The sequence below is a fragment of the Pelophylax lessonae genome (assembly GCF_965119305.1).
Source record: "Pelophylax lessonae genome assembly, chromosome: 7".
In the NCBI taxonomy this organism is placed as follows: domain Eukaryota; kingdom Metazoa; phylum Chordata; class Amphibia; order Anura; family Ranidae; genus Pelophylax; species Pelophylax lessonae.
Window position 1 is genome coordinate 45054398 of NC_138774.1, and position 20489 is coordinate 45074886.

General features: G+C 48.6%; 3 protein-coding genes across 5 annotated transcripts in view; 1 reads left to right on the forward strand and 2 right to left on the reverse strand.

Annotated features, from left to right (window-relative positions):
* Positions 1 to 20489, forward strand: part of TAP1 (transporter 1, ATP binding cassette subfamily B member) — an 895619-nt gene that overhangs the window by 595886 nt on the left and 279244 nt on the right. The gene's annotated exons all lie outside the window — the stretch shown is intronic.
* LOC309560896 (class I histocompatibility antigen, F10 alpha chain-like) overlaps positions 1 to 20489 on the reverse strand; it is a 291577-nt gene that overhangs the window by 212484 nt on the left and 58604 nt on the right. The window contains exon 4 of one of the 2 annotated variants that reach the window (XM_082264584.1): positions 9010 to 9288. The exons of the other annotated variant lie outside the window; for it this stretch is intronic. Coding sequence (XP_082120710.1) covers positions 9010 to 9288 — 279 coding nt within the window. The remainder of the gene's footprint in view (positions 1 to 9009; positions 9289 to 20489) is intronic. 2 annotated transcript variants of the gene reach the window in all.
* Positions 1 to 20489, reverse strand: part of LOC309560894 (class I histocompatibility antigen, F10 alpha chain-like) — a 392531-nt gene that overhangs the window by 22360 nt on the left and 349682 nt on the right. The gene's annotated exons all lie outside the window — the stretch shown is intronic.

Sequence of the window (20489 nt, forward strand, 5' to 3'; positions counted from 1 at the left end):
GAACCTGCACGTGGTGACGTGGAGGCATATTTCCAACAACTGTTGCACATTTGGTGTGTGGTCTCCTCCCCATGACCCCATTGGAAGCGTAGCTGGTGACTGACTTTTGTCACTTATTTGGACTCTGATATCTTGCACATTTGTTTTATTGTGAGAGCTTTGCTAATGCAGAGTTTTATTTTGGAACTGTGATTTTATTGTTCAGTAGCGCTGCTTGTGCAGATTAACTTAGTTGATACGCACCTTGTTTTTATATCCCATAGTTTGTAGATGCAAATCAATCAATATACACTTATTGGGATTTTTCTTTTTACCATAAACATGTAGCAGAATACATATTGGCCTAAAATGATGCAGAAATTAGATTTTTTATATTTTTTTATTGGATATGTTTTATCGCAGAAAATAATTTGTTTTTATTTACTAATCCTTATACTTACTTATCCAAACAACTGCGATAATTACAGCAAGAAGAACAAGGATTCCAATAACAGCACCAATGATCACTCCGAGTGAGAGGCCATTGCCTGGTGGATCTGACAGAGATAAACATAAAAATAGAAGATGAGATATTAGAGAGATTTGGGATTCTTGTATATAAATCAGTGGTCTCCAAACTGTGGCCCCTTGCTTGCCTTTATCTGGCCCTTGGGGCACTTTTCCTTCCACTGATACAATGACGCAATAGGGTACAATTTCTCCCACTAAAACCAATGATGGGTCACTATTCCTTCCAATGACACCAACAATGGGGCACTATTTCTCCCATTAATACCAATGATGGGGCACTATTTCTCCCATTAATACCAATGATGGGGCACTATTCCTTCCAATGACACCAATGGCAGGGTTATATTCCTCTCCATAATACCAAAGGTGCACTGTTTACTCCCACTGGTGCCAAGACAATTTTTACTCCTAATGGCCACAGTCCGGCCCCCCTAAAGTCTGATGGACCGCAAACTGGCACCTTATTTAGAAAGTTTGGCAACCCCTGATATAAATTATTGATTTTTCAAAATTATGAAAAATATTGGCCACCTTAAAATGAATTATTCCTGCACTATATAAAACTGTATGTAAAATGTAAAACTGGGTTAAGGAACTAATAAATACAAATTACAGGCTGAATTATTATGGGGGGTTTCAATTCAAGTTTATTAAAAATATAGAAGACGGAAGCTGCCATGAAATGAGTAAAGAAGAGAAGACAGAAATGTCCCAATACCCTCCTATACAGCGCTGTGTGATGTGTATAGACGGAGTGTACACACATAAGAGAAAACAGGAAGGTAAGAAACTTTTATGCAGAAGAGACACACTATGGAGTCTATGTATGAAAAAAATTGCTGTGCGGATGTCTTAAGCATTCACACAGGTTCAAGGAACAATCGCTGTATTGTTTGTCTCCTATGATCATCGCCTCCATCTAGAGGACATAATGCATATTTTTTGTTATTGAGCCATTTCTGATAAATACCACAATATGGCCACTAGACGGAGCTGATGATCATAGGAGATAATTATATTGCAAACAATACTGTGATCATTTCTTATGCATGTGTGAATGCTTAAGACATCCACATGACAATTTTTTTAACACATAGATAGTTACATAGTTAGTCAGGTTGAAAAAAGACACAATTTCATCTAGTTCAACCAATAAAAAACAAAAAAGAAAACACAACCATACAATCCTATATACACAATCCCACACCCACATTTTATCCAGAGGAAGGCGAAAAACCCAGCAAAGCATGATCCAATTTGCTACAGCAGGGGAAAAGAAATTCCTTCCTGATCCCCCGAGAGGCAAATGGATATTCCCTGGATCAACTTTACCTATAAATATTAGTACCCAGTTATTTTATGTACACCCAGGAAAGAATCCAGGCATTTTTTAAAGCAATTTACTGAGCTGGCCAGAACCACCTCTGGAGGGAGTCTATTCCATATTTTCACAGCTACGGTGAAGAATCCTTTCCGTCTTTGGAGATGAAATCTCTTTTCCTCTAGACGTAAAGAGTGCCCCCTTGTTCTCTGTGATGACCTTATAGTGAATAACTCAAACACCAAGTTCACTATATGGACCCCTTATGTATTTATACATGTTGATCATATCCCCCCCCCAATCACCTCTTCTCAAGAAAGAATAAATTCAGTTCCCTTTTCTCATAGCTGAGCTCCTCCGTGCCTCTTATCAGTTTGGTTGCCCTTCTCTGCACTTTCTCCAGTTCCCCGATATCCTTTTTAAGAACTGGTGCCCAAAATGGAACCGCATATTTCAGATGTGGTCTTACTAATGATGTGTACAGGGGCAAAATGATATCTCTCTCTCTGGAGTTCATGCCTCTGTTAATACAAGAAAGGACTTTGTTTGCTTTGGAAACCGCAGCTTGGCATTGCATGCTATTATTAAGCTTATGATCTACCAGAACACCCAGATCCTTCTCTATGGATTCTCCCAGTTCTACTCCCCCTAGTATGTATGATGCATGCATTTTCTTTACATTTATCAATATTAAACCTCATTTGCCACACAGCTGCCCAATAAAACAGTACATTGAGGTTGGATTGTAAGTTGGAGACATCCAGTAAGGAAGTTATTCCACTGCATAGCTTGGTGTCATCAAGACACCACATAGACACCACATCTTATCTGCAATATAAAACCTTCCAATTTGAACTTTTAAGAAAAGGACTACAGTTTTGCTTCAAGTGCAGTAACTCATAGCAACCAATAAAAATATACTTTGCTAAAGTCACACGATTATAAGATGGATTCTGATTGGTTGCTATGAGTTAGTGCACTCAAGGGTAAAAAATGTATATTTCTGCAAGTAGTACTGGGAAGGGAGTGGGACTGCTGTGTGTGGAGATAACGGAATTTTTGTAAAATCTTACCTGTAAAATTCCTTTCTCTGAGTCCTCCGACAGTCGCCGCCATCTTCATATTCGTCACAATGGGGTATTAGACTTTGCTCCGAAGGAGTAGCTAGGCAACAGAATATGTTAATATTAAAGCTTTAACACATCCCACCCCCAGGGGGTGGTCCCCTCAGTCAATACCCTCCTACTTCCTGTATCCATACTTCAGTTTCAGTGGAATAGCAGTAGAGTATACAACCAACCCAAAAAGAGGGGCGGGGGCGGCGACTGTCGGAGGACTCAGAGAAAGGAATTTTACAGGTAAGATTTTACAAAAATTCAGTTTTCTCTTACGTCCTCCGACAGTCGCCGCCATCTTCATATTCGTCACAATGGGGACGTCCCAAAGCAGTGCAAACATGAGGGGTGGGAAACGCAGCCGCGCCTAAGGCAACGCAGTCTCCACATCAAAGAAAGGAACCTTACCAAAGGAAGGAAACCAGCTGGGCAACATGAGAAAAAAAAAACTTGCTCAACAGAAGCAATAACCCAGGAAAACAAATAACCTAGGGATAAAAATATATATCCCAAACAGCCAAGGAGCCCAATACAAAGGGCTCTAAGGAACCGCCGCACTAAGAACCTTGCGGCCAAAGGAAGCATCTGCCGATGCCTGAACATCCACTCTGTAGAATTTCGTGAAGGTGTGCACGGTCGACCAAGTCGTCGCCTTACACACCTGGGCCACAGAAGCCCCATGACGACAGGCCCAAGACGTACTCAGAGATCTGGTAGAGTGTGCCCTCACAGGCACAGGGGGAACTTTCCCCTTCAAAGCATAGGCCTGTTCAACAGTCTGTCTGATCCATTTGGCGATGGTAGAAGCCGACGCCGCCATGCCCTTCCGAGGCCCCTCCGAAAGGACAAACAAGGAATCCGACTTGCGGAAAGATTCAGTAGATTTCAGGTAAACCCTAATCGCCCGAACAACATCCAAGGAATGCAGCTCCACCTCCTTCGGATGTTTGGGCTTCGCGCAGAGCGAAGGCAGGACAATGTCCTCATTGAGGTGAAAATCCGAAACTCTCTTCGGAAGAAAAGAAGGGTTAGGTCTCAAAACCACCTTATCTAGATGAATGACCAGATTCGGAGACTTGCAGGACAAAGCTGCCAGCTCCGAAACCCTGCGAGCCGAAGTGATCACCACCAAAAAGGCGACTTTTTTGGACAACATGGACAACGAGATCTTCCTGATCTGTTCAAAGGGAGCATGTTGTAGCACGGACAGAACAAGATTCAAGTCCCAAGGAGGTAAAGGTTCCCTCCTAGGGGGGACCAGATGTCGCACCCCTTGAATAAAAGTACTAACCAAGGAGTTAGACGCCACAGGACGTTGAAAAAGAACGGCCAGCGCAGACACCTGACCCTTGACCGTAGCCAGCGCCAAACGCTGGTCGACACCCGTTTGAAGGAAAGACAACACCCTAAACACTGAGTACGTGCAAGGTGAAAACCCCCTGGACTCACACCAGGCAAAATAGGCCTTCCAAGTACGGTGATAGACCTTCCCCGAGGAAGACTTCCTCGCGTTGATCAAAGTGTGAATGACCTCCGGGGAAAGACCCCTATCCTTCAGGACCTCGGTTTCAACAGCCAGGCCGTCAAAGCCAGCGACTGTAAAGCAGGATGGAATATCAGCCCTTGAGACAGAAGATTTTCTCGAAGAGGCAGACGCCAAGGAGCGTCGACCGCCAGATTCACGAGGTCCGCGTACCAGGACCGGCGAGGCCAGTCCGGTGCTACAAGAATCACTGTGTGTGGTTCCGAGTTCAACCTGCGAAGAAACCTGGACAGCAATTGAATCGGTGGAAATGCATACATCAACCGGTACTGCTGCCACGGGGCTACCAACGCGTCCGACGCGTCTGCCCGAGGATCGCACGTTCTTGCCACGAACCTTTCTACCTTGTTGTTCAGACGAGACGCGAACAGGTCCACCTCCGGAAGACCCCACTTCGCGCACAACATCTGGAAGACATCCGGGTGGAGAGACCATTCCCCCTGATCCAGGGTCTGGCGGCTCAGATAATCCGCCTGCCAGTTCTCCACCCCCGGAATGTGTACCGCCGATATCGCCGGGACATGTGTCTCGGCCCAAGAAAGAATGTCGGCCACTTCCCGAGCCGCTCGGGCACTCCTGGTGCCCCCTTGGTGATTGACGTAAGCCACCGCCGTGGCATTGTCCGTCTGCAACCGAACTGGACAGCCGCGCAGCCTGTCCGTCCAACGTTGAAGGCAAAGATTTGTCGCACGCAACTCCAGAATGTTGATCGGAAAGGGAGGATTCCTCCTCCGACCAAGTTCCCTGGGCGGACAGAACGCCCAGAGCACCACCCCAGCCCGACAGGCTGGCATCCGTGGTGATCACCGTCCATGAAAGAGGACAAAAAGACTTTCCCCCCCGACACCGCCGGGGACTGGAGCCACCACAGAAGATCCCTTCTGTTGCGATGGCTCAACGAAATCTGGATATCCAGAGATTGCGGACGCCCGTCCCACCTGGACAGGATCTCCGCTTGGAGACCCCGCGTGTGAAACTGGGCAAAGGGAATCGCCTCGAAAGCCGAGACCATCAGTCCCAGACACCGCATGCACTTCCGCAGGGACGAGCACGGAACGTCCCTGAGGGACTGGACTTCTCCCTGAAGAGTCTTGAGTTTGTCGTCCGGTAGGAAGACCTTTGCCTGGACCGAGTCCAGGATCATCCCCAAATAGGGAAGACGAACCGACGGACACAGCGTCGACTTTGGATAATTTATCGTCCAACCAAACTCCTGCAGAGTCTGCACCGTGACGGACAGATCCGTCTCCAGACCCTGGCTGGTCGCAGACCGAACCAGAATATCGTCCAGATACCCCAGGACAGAGATGCCCTGGGCTCTTAAAGCCAGCAGTGGTGCAAGCACCTTGGTGAAAACCCGCGGAGCCGAAGCGAGACCAAAAGGTAACGCCACAAATTGGTAGTGATCCTCCGCAATGGCGAATCGAAGGTACCTCTGGTGACCCTCGAAAATGGGGATGTGTAGGTACGCATCCTTCAAGTCGATGGAGGCCATGAATTCCCCCGGAACCAGGGCAGCCACCACCGACCGCAGGGATTCCATGCGGAACTTGCGAACCCGCACAAAGCGGTTCAGAGCCTTTAAGTCCAGAATTGGACGTACCTTGCCCTCCTTCCTGGGCACGGTGAACAGATTGGAATAGAACCCCCGAAATCTGTCCCGATGAGGCACCGGAATCACCACTCCCTGAGCTCTCAGGTCCCACACCGCTAGGCGCAGATCCCGCAAACGCTCCAGAGACAGTTGAAGATTTGAGGGAAAAAATCTGCTCTCCGGCCGAGAGAGAAACTCGATCTTGTAACCAGATCGAACGATTTCCTGAACCCACCTGTCCCGAACACGGGTCAGCCATGGTTGCGGAAAACCGAGCAAGCGCCCCCCACCCCAGAACCGGGTGAGGGCGCCCCTTCAGGCCGCACTGTTGTGGGTAGTGGATCCGGACTGGCCGGACTTCTGCTTACCTGTCCACGGCTTCTTTTGGGAGCCCTGACCTTTGAACGGCTTGCCCTTATAGTGCGACCGAAAGGCACGAAAGGACCCCTGAGAGGGCCGAAAGGAAGCATGCTTCTTACCAGGAGCTGCCTTAGCCTTGTGGGATTGGGGCAAGAGCGTGCTCTTACCACCCGTGATCCCCTTTATCAGTGTATCCAAGGATTCGCCAAAAAGGCGAGAACCATCATAGGGCAGATTGGCTAAGGTCTTGCGCAAAGATTGGTCCACCGACCAACACTTCAACCAAACCAAGCGGCGAGACAACACCAACACACCGTGTACACGTGCGGCCAACGGAACCATATCCAAGTCCGCATCGCACAAATACATGACACCCTGATGGATTTGATCCACCATATCCAATGTCGCCGAGGGGGCAGAATCAGCCACCAAAACGCGCCTAAGCACCTGCGTCCAGCTCGCGACCGCCTGGGCCGCCATAAGGGAAGCAAACAGAGCTTTCAGCATAGAACCCATAATAGAATAGGTATGACGGGCAAGAGACTCCAACCTCTTGTCCGTGGCATCCCGGAACACCGGGGTATCCTCAGCAGGAATCGCAGTGGACTTATTCAAAACCGCTATCGTGTGATCCACTGGAGGCGGCACACACCAACGCTCGTCAGTAGCGGGCGTGAAAGGATAACGCAGTTTGAACCTACTCGGTACAGCAAAAGGCTTGCTTATATTACGCCATTGTTCCTTAACAGCGCGCTGAAAATCATCAGTGCAGGGAAAAACCTGCGATGTTTTGCGTCTTTTCTTCGTCCCATAAGCTGCCAAGGCAGCAGGAGGACATGGCTCATCCTGTAATCGCAGCGTTTGCTTGATAGAAGCAACCAATTCATCCATGAGTGCAAGCTCTTCAGACGAGCCCGGGGGAGAATTATCAACCCCTTCAACCTCAGCCTCCACCTCGGACCCTACAAGAGCCAGGGAGGAACGGGACCCCGACAAGGAGACCCCAGCCACAGCAGCCCCATCACCCTCTGAATCAGAGGAAATTGAAACTCTGGGCCTTTTAGAGGATTGAGCAGCCACCAGCATTTGCACCTGAGCAGCAAGGCTAGCCACAACCGCAGACAAATCCCCCCCTGGGGGGGAAACAGCAGTCCCCTGGCTTCCCACCAATGTGGCAGGAAATTTGCTTTCCTGAGAATCCATGCCCCAAAGTATGTGGAAAAAGAAAGGGTTAACTGCCCCTTTAAAAAGCGCGGCGAGCGCAGCCCACCGCACACACACACACACACCACACAAGTCGACCCCCACAGGGAGAAAGTCCAACTCAGGCAAGGATACAGGGATAGGGAGGTAAAAACCTTGAAAGACCGCTGCTGCTTCTGCCTCGATCGGTGCTCCAGGAGAAAGGAAGTGCTGACATGCAGGGCGCTCTATTAAAGCCTATGGAAGGCTACAAGAAAATGGCCGCCTGCAGTGTTAACATGCGGCCGGAGCGAGCGCAGCCAAAATGGCGTCGTTTGGCGCCGAAAACGCCGCTCCTCCACCTCAGTGAAGTGAAAAACCACACCACGTTATAATAAAACATGGCGGACCGCCGCAGCGGTCGCTGTAATGTGCCCCAAACATGATAAAATCATGCCCCACAGCACACAGCCATTCACACATACACAGGCTGACACAGACAGTGCAGCACAGCCCCCCCTCCTTGCAGCCCACAGCATGCAGCCAGAGAGATAGGGAACTTAATAGTGTGAACACAGGCAGGGTTACACAGCCCCAGACTGACACCCCCCAAACAGACAGGTCCCCACACAAATACACTTACCTCCTAGATGGCGTGGGGGACCCGCACAGGCGAAGAAGCCACTGCACATGTGACAGGGAGAGTCGCATCCAGGACGCAGAAGAACTGGGGTTGAGAAACCGCACAGCGTCCAGTGAGGTAGCCACCTCACCATAGCATCCTTGCACCGAGCAGGGATGGGTCGTTCATCGTGCCAGGAGCGTTACCTGACTGAACGCTCGATGGCAGGCTGGGAAGCCACTGAACCACAACCTGCGACCAGGGGGATCAGCCCGAGACCCAGCCCGTACGAATCCTCTTCATCAGAAGAACTAACTAATGCTGACAAAAACAACAGCTAAGTAAAGATAGAGAAAAAACTCAAACAAAATCAAAAAAGAATAGAGAAAGGCTGAGACAAAATGCCCCAGCATAGAGACATCCAGCTACTCCTGACAAGCTAGACATTGAAACTGAAGTATGGATACAGGAAGTAGGAGGGTATTGACTGAGGGGACCACCCCCTGGGGGTGGGATGTGTTAAAGCTTTAATATTAACATATTCTGTTGCCTAGCTACTCCTTCGGAGCAAAGTCTAATACCCCATTGTGACGAATATGAAGATGGCGGCGACTGTCGGAGGACGTAAGAGAAAAAATGTTCTTCTATTTCAATATTAGAATCCCATAGAAAATTGATGTCACATGGAAAAAGAAAAAACTTTTCAGTTGCACTCTTTCCCCCTCTTCCAGGTTTCATGTATTCTCTGTAAATATCACTCACCCCATATCACACGGAGAGTCTCATCCCCCAGACTGCTGTGCTCCACATGACAGGAGTAAGTGTCTCCCTCCTTGGTTGGCACCTCCACACTGACTCTGATCTGATAGGTGCCATCAGGATGGGGGAGAATTGGACTCATTTCATCTGAAGGAATATCATCCTCCCCATTCCTCACCCACTTCACATACACAGGTCGGGGGTGAAACCCATACACCAGGCACTGAAGTCTGGTCACATCATCCGACTGACGATGACCCCACACCTTCACCTCTGGACGCACTGAGAGAGAGAAAGAGAAAATAACATTCTGCTGGTTGTACAGGAGGTCACATCTTCTGATCAGTTTCATATGAAGATTATATAAAAATGGTTATTTAAATCTGGGATAGATCCGTGTACATTAGGATGATCCTAGCCAACCGTACAGTGAAAGGATAAAAAAAAAAGCACAAAACCAATTCCTTTTCCTCATACAGTCATCAGTGTGAAGATATGACAAGTGAAATGTATGTCATGGATAAATGAATGTGAATGGTATAGGAAGCGGCATGTGACATCACCTATTAGAATTATACTTTACAAAGAAGTAAATCTAACAGGTACTTATATTTAGAATTATGTATTTACATCAAATATATTTGTCCATTACATATGCAAGCTGTGCTTCCTGCTTAATAAGGATGAAACCCAGAATATGAACTCATCTGGGATTAGATCATTTCCTGAATCCAGAAAACAGAATTTTTGTAAAATCTTACCTGTAAAATTCCTTTCTCTGAGTCCTCCGACAGTCGCCGCCTCTTCATATTCGTCACATATGGGGTATTAGACTTTGCTCCGAAGGAGTAGCTAGGCAACAGAATATGTTAACATTAAAGCTTTTAACATATCCCACCCTCAAGGGGTGGTCCCCTCAGTCTATACCCTCCTACTTCCTGCAACCATATCTCAGTTTTAGTGGAATAGCAGTAGAGTATACAACCAAACCCCAAAAGAGGGGCGGGGGCGGCGACTGTCGGAGGACTCAGAGAAAGGAATTTTACAGGTAAGATTTTACAAAAATTCAGTTTTCTCTTACGTCCTCCGACAGTCGCCGCCTCTTCATATTCGTCACATATGGGGACGTCCCAAAGCAGTGCAAACATGAGGGGTGGGAAACGCATCCGCGCCGAAAAGGCAACGCAGTCTCCGCATCAAAGAAAGGAACCTTACCAAAGGAAGGAAACCAGCTGGGCAACAGGAAAAACAAGTGCTCAACAGGAGCAACAACCCAGGAAAAGACAAATAACCAGGGGATAAAAAGCTTATCCCAACAGCCAGAGGTCCCCAACAAGGGACCCTAGGGAATTGCCGCACTAAGAACCTTGCGGCCAAAGGAAGCATCCGCCGATGCCTGAACATCTACTTTGTAGAATTTTGTGAAAGTGTGCACGGTCGACCAAGTCGCCGCCTTACACACCTGGGCTACAGAAGCCCCATGACGACAGGCCCAAGACGTACTGAGAGATCTAGTAGAGTGCGCCTTCACAGGCACAGGGGGAACCTTCCCCTGCAAAGCATAGGCCTGTTCAATGGTCTGCCTGATCCATTTGGCGATGGTAGAGGCCGACGCTGCCATGCCCTTCCGAGGACCCTCTGGAAGAACAAACAAGGAGTCCGTCTTTCGAAAAGACTCAGTCGATTTAAGGTAAACCCTTATCGCCCGAACAACATCCAGAGAATGTAATCTCACCTCCTTTGGATGTTTAGGCTTCGCGCACAGCGAAGGCAAGACAATATCCTCATTAAGATGGAATTCCGAAACTCGTTTCGGAAGAAAAGAAGGATTAGGTCGCAAGACCACCTTATCCAAATGAACAACCAGATACGGAGACTTGCAGGACAAAGCTGCCAGCTCCGACACTCTGCGAGCCGAAGTGATCGCCACCAAAAAGGCGACCTTTTTGGACAACATAGACAACGAGATCTCCCTGATCTGTTCAAAAGGAGCACGTTGCAACACAGACAGAATGAGATTCAAGTCCCAAGGGGGCAAAGGATCCCTCCTAGGAGGAACCAGATGCCGCACACCCTGAACAAAATTGCCAACCAAGGAGTTGGAAGCCACGGGACGTTGAAACAGAACGGCCAGCGCAGACACCTGACCCTTTATCATAGCCAGCGCCAAACGCTGATCGACACCCGTTTGAAGGAAGGACAGCACTCGGGAAACCGAGTACGTGCGGGGTGAAAACCCCCTGGACTCACACCAGGCAAAATAGGCCTTCCAAGTACGGTAATAAACCTTCCCCGAGGAAGACTTCCTCGCGTTGATCAAAGTATGAACGACCTCTGGGGAGAGACCCTTCTCCTTCAGGACCTCGGTCTCAACAGCCAGGCCGTCAAAGCCAGCGACTGTAAAGCAGGATGGTAAATCGGTCCTTGAGACAGGAGATCGTCTCGAAGAGGCAGACGCCACGGGGCGTCGACCGCCAGATTCACGAGGTCTGCGTACCAGGACCGGCGAGGCCAGTCCGGTGCCACAAGAATCACCGTGCTGCGTTCCGAGTGTAACCTGCGAAGGAACCTGGACAGCAACTGAAGCAGTGGAAACGCGTACATCAGCCTGTACTGATGCCACGGGGCCACAAACGCGTCCGACGCGTCTGCCCGAGGGTCGCGCGTCCTTGCCACGAACCTTCTCACCTTGTTGTTGAGACGAGACGCGAACAGGTCCACATCTGGAAGACCCCACTTCGCGCACAACATCTGGGTGGAGAGACCATTCCCCCTGATCCAGGGTCTGGCGACTCAGATAGTCCGCCTGCCAGTTCTCCACCCCCGGAATGTGAACCGCCGTTATCGCCGGGACATGAGTCTCGGCCCAAGACAGAATGTCGGCCACTTCTCGAGCCGCTCGGGCACTCCTGGTGCCCCCTTGGTGGTTGATGTAGGCCACCGCCGTGGCATTGTCCGTCTGCACCCGAATCGGGCAGCCCTGCAGCCGGTCCGTCCAGCGATGAAGACAGAGATTTATCGCACGCAATTCCAGAATGTTGATCGGAAGGGAAGACTCCCCCTCCGACCAAGTCCCCTGGGCGGACAGAACGCCCAGAACACCACCCCAGCCCGACAGGCTGGCATCCGTGGTGATCACCGTCCACGAGATAGGACGAAACGACTTGCCCCCGGACACCATCGGGGACTGGAGCCACCACAGAAGGTCTCTTCTGGTGCGATGACTCAACGAGATTTGAAGATCCAGAGATTGAGGTCGCCCGTCCCACATGGACAGGATCTCCGCTTGGAGACCCCGCGTGTGAAACTGGGCGAAGGGAATCGCCTCGAAGGCCGAGACCATCAATCCCAGACATCTCATGCACGTCCGCAGAGACGAGTGCGGAACGTCCCTGAGGGACCTGACTTCCTCCTGAAGAGTTCTGAGTTTGTCTTCCGGCAGGAAGACCTTCGCCTGCACCGAGTCCAGAATCATTCCCAGGTAGGGAAGACGAACCGACGGACTCAGTGTCGACTTTGGAAAATTTATCGTCCAACCAAACTCCTGCAGAGTTTGCATCGTGACAGACAGGTCCTTCTCCAGACCCTGGCTGGTCGCAGACCGAACCAGAATGTCGTCCAGATACCCCAGGACAGAAATGCCCTGGGCCCTCATTAATGCCAGAACCGGTGCAAGCACCTTGGTGAAGACCCGCGGAGCCGAGGCGAGACCAAAAGGCAACGCCACGAACTGGTAGTGATCCTCCGCAATGGCAAATCGAAGGAACCTCTGGTGACCCTCGAAAATGGGGATGTGAAGATACGCAGCCTTCAAATCGATGGAGGCCATGAATTCCCCCGGAACCAGGGCAGCCACCACCGACCGCAGGGATTCCATGCGGAACTTGCGAACCCGCACAGAGCGGTTCAGAGCCTTCAAGTCCAGAATTGGACGAACCTTGCCCTCCTTTCTGGGCACGGTGAACAGATTGGAATAAAACCCCCGAAACCTGTCCCGATGAGGCACCGGAACTACCACTCCCTGAGCCCTCAGGTCCCGCACCGCCAGGTGCAGGTCCCGTAAATGCTCTGGAGACAGTTGAAGATTTGAGGGAAAAAATCTGCTCTCCGGCCGAGAGAGAAACTCGATCTTGTAACCAGATCTAACGATCTCCTGAACCCATCTGTCCCGCACGCGGGTCAACCAGGGTTGAAGAAAACCGAGCAAGCGTCCCCCCACCCCAAAACTGGGTGAGGGCGCCCCTTCAGGCCGCACTGTTATGGGCTGCGGATCCGGATTGACCGGACTTCTGCTTTCCAGACCAGGGCTTCTTCTGAGAGCCTTGACCTTTGAACGGTTTGCCCTTGTAGTGCGACCGAAAGGCACGAAAGGACCCCTGAGGGGGCCGAAAATTAGCATGCTTCTTCCCAGAAGCCCCCTTAGCCTTGGGGAAATGGGGCAAGAGAGTGCTCTTACCTCCGGTGATCCCCTTAATCAACACATCCAAGGACTCCCCAAAAAGGCGAGACCCATCATAAGGCAGATTGGCTAAGGTCTTACGTGAAGACTGGTCCACCGACCAACATTTCAACCACAGCAGGCGGCGAGACAACACCGCCACGCTGTGCACACGTGCAGCCAACGGGACTAGGTCCAAGTCCGCATCACACAGATACATGACACCCTGGTGGATTTGATCCACCATATCCAGGGTCGCCGGCGAGGCCGAATCGGCCACTAGGACGCGCCTAAGCATCTGCGTCCAACTTGCGACCGCCTGGGCCGCCATGAGAGAGGCAAACAGAGCCTTAAGCATAGAACCCGTAACAGAATAAGTATGACGGGCAAGAGACTCCAATCTCCTATCCGTGGCATCACGGAACACAGGGGAATCCTCTGCAGGAATCGCAGTGGATTTGTTTAAAACCGCAATTGCGTGATCCACTGGGGGTGGCACACACCACCTTTCATCAGTGGAAGGCGAGAAAGGATAACGCAGCTTGAACCTACTTGGTACAGCAAAAGGTTTGCGTAGATTGCGCCATTGTTCCTTAACAGCGCGCTGAAAATCATCATTGCAGGGAAAAACCTGTGGCATCCTGCGTTTTCTCTGTGTCCCATAAGCCGCCAAGGCAGCGGGGGGACACACTTCATCCTGCAAACGCAGCGTTTGTTTTATGGAAGCAATCAATTCATCCATGATTGCAAGCTCTTCAGGCGAGCCAGGGGGAGAATTATCAACCCCTTCAACTTCAGCCTCCACCTTGGACCCCACTAGATCCAGGGAGGAGCGGGACCCCGATAAGGAGGCCCCCGCCATAACAACCCCATCACCTTCACCCTCAGAATCAGAGGAAAGAGCAACTCTGGGTCTTTTAGTAGAATGAGCAGCCACCAGCATCTGCACCTGAGCAGCAAGGCCAGCCACAATAGTGGCTAAATCCCCCCCTGGGGGGGAAACAGCGGTCCCCTGGCTTTCCACCAAGGCGGTAGGAAATTTGCCCTCCTGAGAATCCATTGCCCCTATAACAAATGCCGGATAATAAAGGGTTAACTGCCCCTTTAACAAGCGCGGCGAGCGCAGCCCACTGCACCACACACAAGCACAAAGAGACCCCCACAGGGACAATAAAACTGACACAGGCAATGGATAGGAAGGATATAACCTGAGGAGACCCTCGCCACTGCTGCTGCCTCGATCGGTGTTCCTGGAGAAGAGGAAGTGATGCTGCCAGGGCGCTCTATGAAAGCCTATGGGAGGCTACAAGAAAATGGCCGCCATGCATGTAGAACATGCGGCCGGAGCGAGTGTAGGCAAAATGGCGCCGTTTGGCACCGAAACCGCCGCTCCACAGTACAGTAATGCACACATGTCTGTATATAAAAAAACATGTCAGATCGCCGCAGCGATCGCTGTATAATGCCCAAACATGCCACAAAACATGCCCCACAGCACACAGCTTCTCACACTGACAAGGCTGACACACACAGTGTCACACAGCTCCCCCCCCCCCTTGCAGCCCACAGCATGCAGCCGAGAGATAGGGAGACAAACAGTGTGAATAGAGGCAGGTTACACAGTCCCAGACTGACACCCCCCCAGACAGACAGGTCCCCACATAAATACACTTACCTCACAGTGGCGTGGGGGACCCGCACAGGCGAACAAGCCGCTGCACATGAGGCAGGGAGAGTCGCATACAAGACGCACAGAATGGGGGTTAAGAAACCGCACAGCGTCCAGTGAGGTAGCCACCTCACCAATCATCCCTGCACCGAACAGGGATGGGTCGTTCACTGTGCCAGGAGCGTTACCTGGCTGAACGCTCGATGGCAGGCTGGGAAGCCACTGACCCACGACCTGCGACCAGGGGGATCAGCCCGAGACCCAGCCCGCATGATCCTCTTCATCCGAAGAACTAACTAATGCTGACAAAAAGAACAGCTAAGTAAAGGTAGAGAGAAAACTCAAACAAAAAATCAAAAAAGAAGAAAGAGTCTGGGGCACAAAGCCCCAGCACAGAGAGAGCCAGCCACTCCTGACAAGCTAGACATTAAAACTGAGATATGGTTGCAGGAAGTAGGAGGGTATTGACTGAGGGGACCACCCCTTGAGGGTGGGATATGTTAAAAGCTTTAATGTTAACATATTCTGTTGCCTAGCTACTCCTTCGGAGAAAAGTCTAATACCCCATATGTGACGAATATGAAGAGGCGGCGACTGTCGGAGGACGTAAGAGAAACAAATATTTCATCCCTTGTATAAACTCTGCAAAAAAAAATGTCCAGGTAGACTCCTCCCACAAACACCCAAATGTGACCTAATGGGTGAGATTAGCAATCCTACCAGATGAAGAAATCCACAATGATTACACAAGAGCCAGACAAACATTGGGAAAGTCATGTAATGTTAGACTTGGTGAGATAATAATAATTCATGGGGTCTGATATGCTTTCCACATTCAAATGTATAATAGAATATCAGACCCCCAATGTCTCTCTGTGTGCACCAAACAATACCAGACCAAGGCTGACCTAAACCCCCTGCTATGGTAATGTCCCTATAATGGTGGATTTATACAGAGCAGTGTGTAAAGCTTAGTGGATTCATTTATTAAAAGGTATAGAGGCTGATCACCTGGCAAAGTCAAAGTTTATTTTTCAAAGTTTAAGTAAAACTAAAGTCAAAACATTTTATTTTCCTTTGTAATGGAGGGTTTGAACCTCTCTCAGGGTTTTGCTGTGTGTCCCATTGGGGACGTTTTTCCTCACTTCCTGTCCCATAGCCAAAAATCCCTTCAAAGTGAGGAAATCCCTCGTTGTCACCTGTTCTAGTGTTCCCATTGGAAGATTTATTCTCCATTCGTGTTCTGATGACAACCCAAAGTTTGGGGGTTTTCTTTCACTCTTGGTTCATAGTTGTCACCTGAACAACTACAGAAAGTGAATCTCCCTAACAGAGCACATAAACAGCAATTAAATCCTGACAGGGGTTCTAATCCACTTCCACTCTATCCAAAACTAAATGAAATCGTTGTCTTTAGTTATACTTTAATGGTAATAAATAAGATGAAACTGATCTCTCTGAATACCCAATAATGTACAAGGAATATTAAAGAAAACATGATTTTTGTCAGCACGTGATTGGAGTTTTAGGGTCCTTCTACACTGGCTTTCCGCCCGACGGACTCCACTCTCTGCGTGGAGGCCGACCTTGCAGAGCCCCGCTCTCCTCTATGGGAGATTGGATGAAAACGGACCACCTGTCTGTTTTCCCTTTATGACCAATAAAGGTAATCCCTTCCCTGCCAGTGTCATCACCTTCTTCTTTGTCTATTGCTGCAACACATTTACTAAATGTTCTTTTCAAATAGTTCAACTTGAAGGCGGCTAGGACACATTGATCCATTGGCTGTAGTAGTGAGGTGGTATTTGGTGGTAGGAATTGCACTTGAACGAGGGTGTCCAGGGGCATTATCGACAAGCAGCAAAATGTGGAAAGGGACACTGTTGTCCTTGCAAAAGGCTTTCACTTCTGGAACAAAACAGGTGTCAAACCAATCTTCAAAAAGGGTTGCAGTTACCCATGCTTTTTTGTTAGCTCTTCAGTGCACTGGAAGTCTAGTTTTAACGTAGTTCTTCAAAGCTCTCGGATTTTGCCATTGGTAAATTAGCAAAGGCTTTAGCTTTAAGGTACCAGAAGCATTGCCCCCTAACAGAAGGATTATTCTATCTTTAGCTGGCTTGTAGCCTGGCATTGATTTTTCCTGACTTGCGATGAAGATTCTTGCAGGCATCTTCTTCAAAAATAGCCCAGTCTCATCCACATTAAAAATTTGATCCATGGAGTAGCCTCCATTGTTAATAATTTTGGCAAAATCTGAGTATCTGCAGCAGCTGCCTCTCCTTGTATTTTAATGTTATGTAGGTTAGACCTCTTCTTGAACCTATAAAACCGTCAACGGCTTGCAAAAAACTCTGCATCCTTTGCTGCCTCACCTTTCTTAGCCTTCAAGTCATTGAATAGGGTTAAGGCTTTACTTTGTATAATTGCCTGGTTGACAGGAACATGGCGTGTAGTCTGATTTTCTATCCAAAGTGTTAAGAGTCTCTCCATGTCTGCAACAATGCTATCTTTTTTTCAAATTGTTGTTGTGTTAACAGGTGTAGCACTTTTAATTTCTGCAAGAATTTTTTCTTTGTTTTTCATGATGGTGTTAACTGTAGTCCGAGTGAAGCCTAGTCTTCGGCCTATTTCAGCTTGAGGTACACCTTCATCATTCAATTTAATAATTGGCTGGCAGGCAACTCTGAGCTGGCTGTGGGCTGGCAACTCGGGGCTGGCTGGTGGTCAACTGCAAGCTGGCTGTAGGCTGGCAACTCCGGGCTGGCGGGAACTCCGGGCTGGCTGGCGGCAACTTGGGCCTGGCTGGGGGCAACTCGGGCCTGGCTGGTGGCAACTCGGGCCTGGCTGGTGGCAACTCGGGCCTGGCTGGCGGCAACTCGGGCCTGGCTGGCGGCAACTCGGGCCTGGCTACTCCAGGCAGGAACCTCTTCACTCGCGGCCTCGCAACTCCAGGCGGCAACTGTGGGATGGCTGGCAGGAAACTCTCGCAGCTGGCTAGTGGTCAACTCCAAGCTGTCTGTGGGCTGACAACTCATGGCTGGCTACTGTACTCTGGGCAGGAACCTAGCCTCTCGCAAATCCGCCTCTTCCAGGGTATACTGCGGCTGCACGGGCTACGCGGCATGGGAATTTCGGAATGTCCGTACTTGCGAGGCACTTTACGTACACTCTCGGGGTATGTCCGTACCCGCGAGTGTATGTAAAACAGGGTAGGCTTGTATATGGTTAGGGAACAAAATCTCTACTCCACTCTGACAGAAGAGATATACTGTATATACTATTAGAGGTTGGATCTGGTAAATATCATCAGACTCAGAGATCACATTTTTTATTTAAAGAAAAAAAAATGAAAGACTGCTTTATCGATTTTCAGTCAGAACTGTGATATATTATGTATGACAGACTCCCTTGTCATAGGCCGGGGGATTGATAAAAGCTCCCAGCGCCTGCTGTCATATATGCTGCTCATACAGAAACAATGTCTTCCTTCAAAAAAAATTTCATTTAAAGAACGTTCGTTTTATTTTCAAATTCGTTAGTGGGGTCAAATTGACGTTCTTTTCAACCACAGTGACGGGAAAATTGGAAGGAGCAGAATAGAAAACTTCTTGGTCAAAGGAATTATCAGACAGTGTGTGTGGTTTTCGTTCATTCTTTTAAAAACTGAATGTTAAAAGCAAGTGAAATTTTCAAACTACATTTTTTCATTCAGTGAATGTACAAAGATTTTTCGTATGAATATTTTCATCCTAAAATGAATACATGTATGGTCAGCTGAGGCTTGATTCACACCTATGCATTTTGCTTTTCATCCGTTTCTGCAGTGATTTTTGCACATGCGATTTTGCTGCGATTTGAGTTTTTTATGTTTTTTGGCCAATTTGTTGTTGGGCAGATTAAAAAACACGAAACGCAGCAAAAACGCACTAAAATGCTTTTCTGCAGCTTCTCCACTAAAGTCTATTGAACCAAAAAAAAGCACCGTTTTGCATTGAAAAAAGTCCTTGACCCTTTCCATATACGCTGCGGCTGAAAAAAGCATAGATGTGAACGTGTCCCATAGGAAACCATGTTAAATGAACTGTTGTGCGTTTCTGCAAAAAGCACCAAAAAAATGCATAGGTGTGAACCAGGACTAAGACGTTTAGTAGCAGCAGCATGCTTTTTTTTTTGTATCTCCTGTCATAATGGGGTTAAAAAACTGAAATGAGCCCTTTATAGTACAAAAGCAGATAATCGCTACTATAAGGGGTTAATTTATACTGTGAAACAGTGAAAGTAATAATATATATTACTTAGATCATATATATATAATAATACATACACCCAGAAGTAGGATATATGGGAATTTTACCTAGGAGTCAGATATGAAGCTATAGGAAGGGTGGAAGGGAGATATAAATCTTTTATAATAAAGTAGTACTAAAAGCTGAGATTTTCATTGATATGATCATTTAAATATAATGCACAATACTGGTAAAAGTTTACTTTAAATGTAATTATAATGCCTTCCATTACCTCCAGTCTATCAGCCTCCACCTTCTCTGGGGTCAGATGCCGATCTTCCCTGCACAGAGTCTTTCAAGTGATTTTTTTTTTTTAAACAACAAACATGTTATACTTACCTGCTCTGTGTAATGGTTTTGCACAAAGCATCCCCAATCCTCCTCTTCTGGGGTGCCCCACCGACACTTCTGGCTCCTCCTGCCTTCAGAGTGACCCAATAGCAAGCTGCAAAATATAGTATAGAGCGCCCCTATAGCAAGGTAAAAAACGTATGCCTTTAGAACCACTCACTTCCTTCTCCTGCCCAGGACTACATGTCCCATGAGGCATTGCTTCTCATACATTCACATTCAAAAGTTCTCAGGCACTTCCTGATATGTATGGATGGTGTACTGAGCTGTATGTGTGCTGCACTGTGTATACTGACATGTATGGATGGTGTACTGAGCTGTATGTGTGCTGCACTGTGTATACTGACATGTATGGACAGTGTATTGAGCTGTATGTGTGCTGCACTGTGTACACTGACATGTATGGACGGTGTACTGAGCTCTGTGTGCTGCACTGTGAATACTGACATGTATGGATGGTTCCATGCTTTTGTCAGTAAACATCTGGCCAGCACGAGAATTGGCAACCTCTACCTGCCCTTGGGCAGACATGTTGCCTGGGACCACCAATATCGTATGCCCCTGGTCAACTTCGCGGTGTTGGACCGCATTCACATTCCACCAAGAGGGGGTGATTGGAACAAGCTATTGCTCCAGAGGGAGGCCTGTTGGATTCGAACTCTCAATTCGACGGTTCGGCCAGGCCTCAATGAAATGGAAAGCTTTTGGCCATTCCTACAGAGTTTCAGCTCTGGCAAGA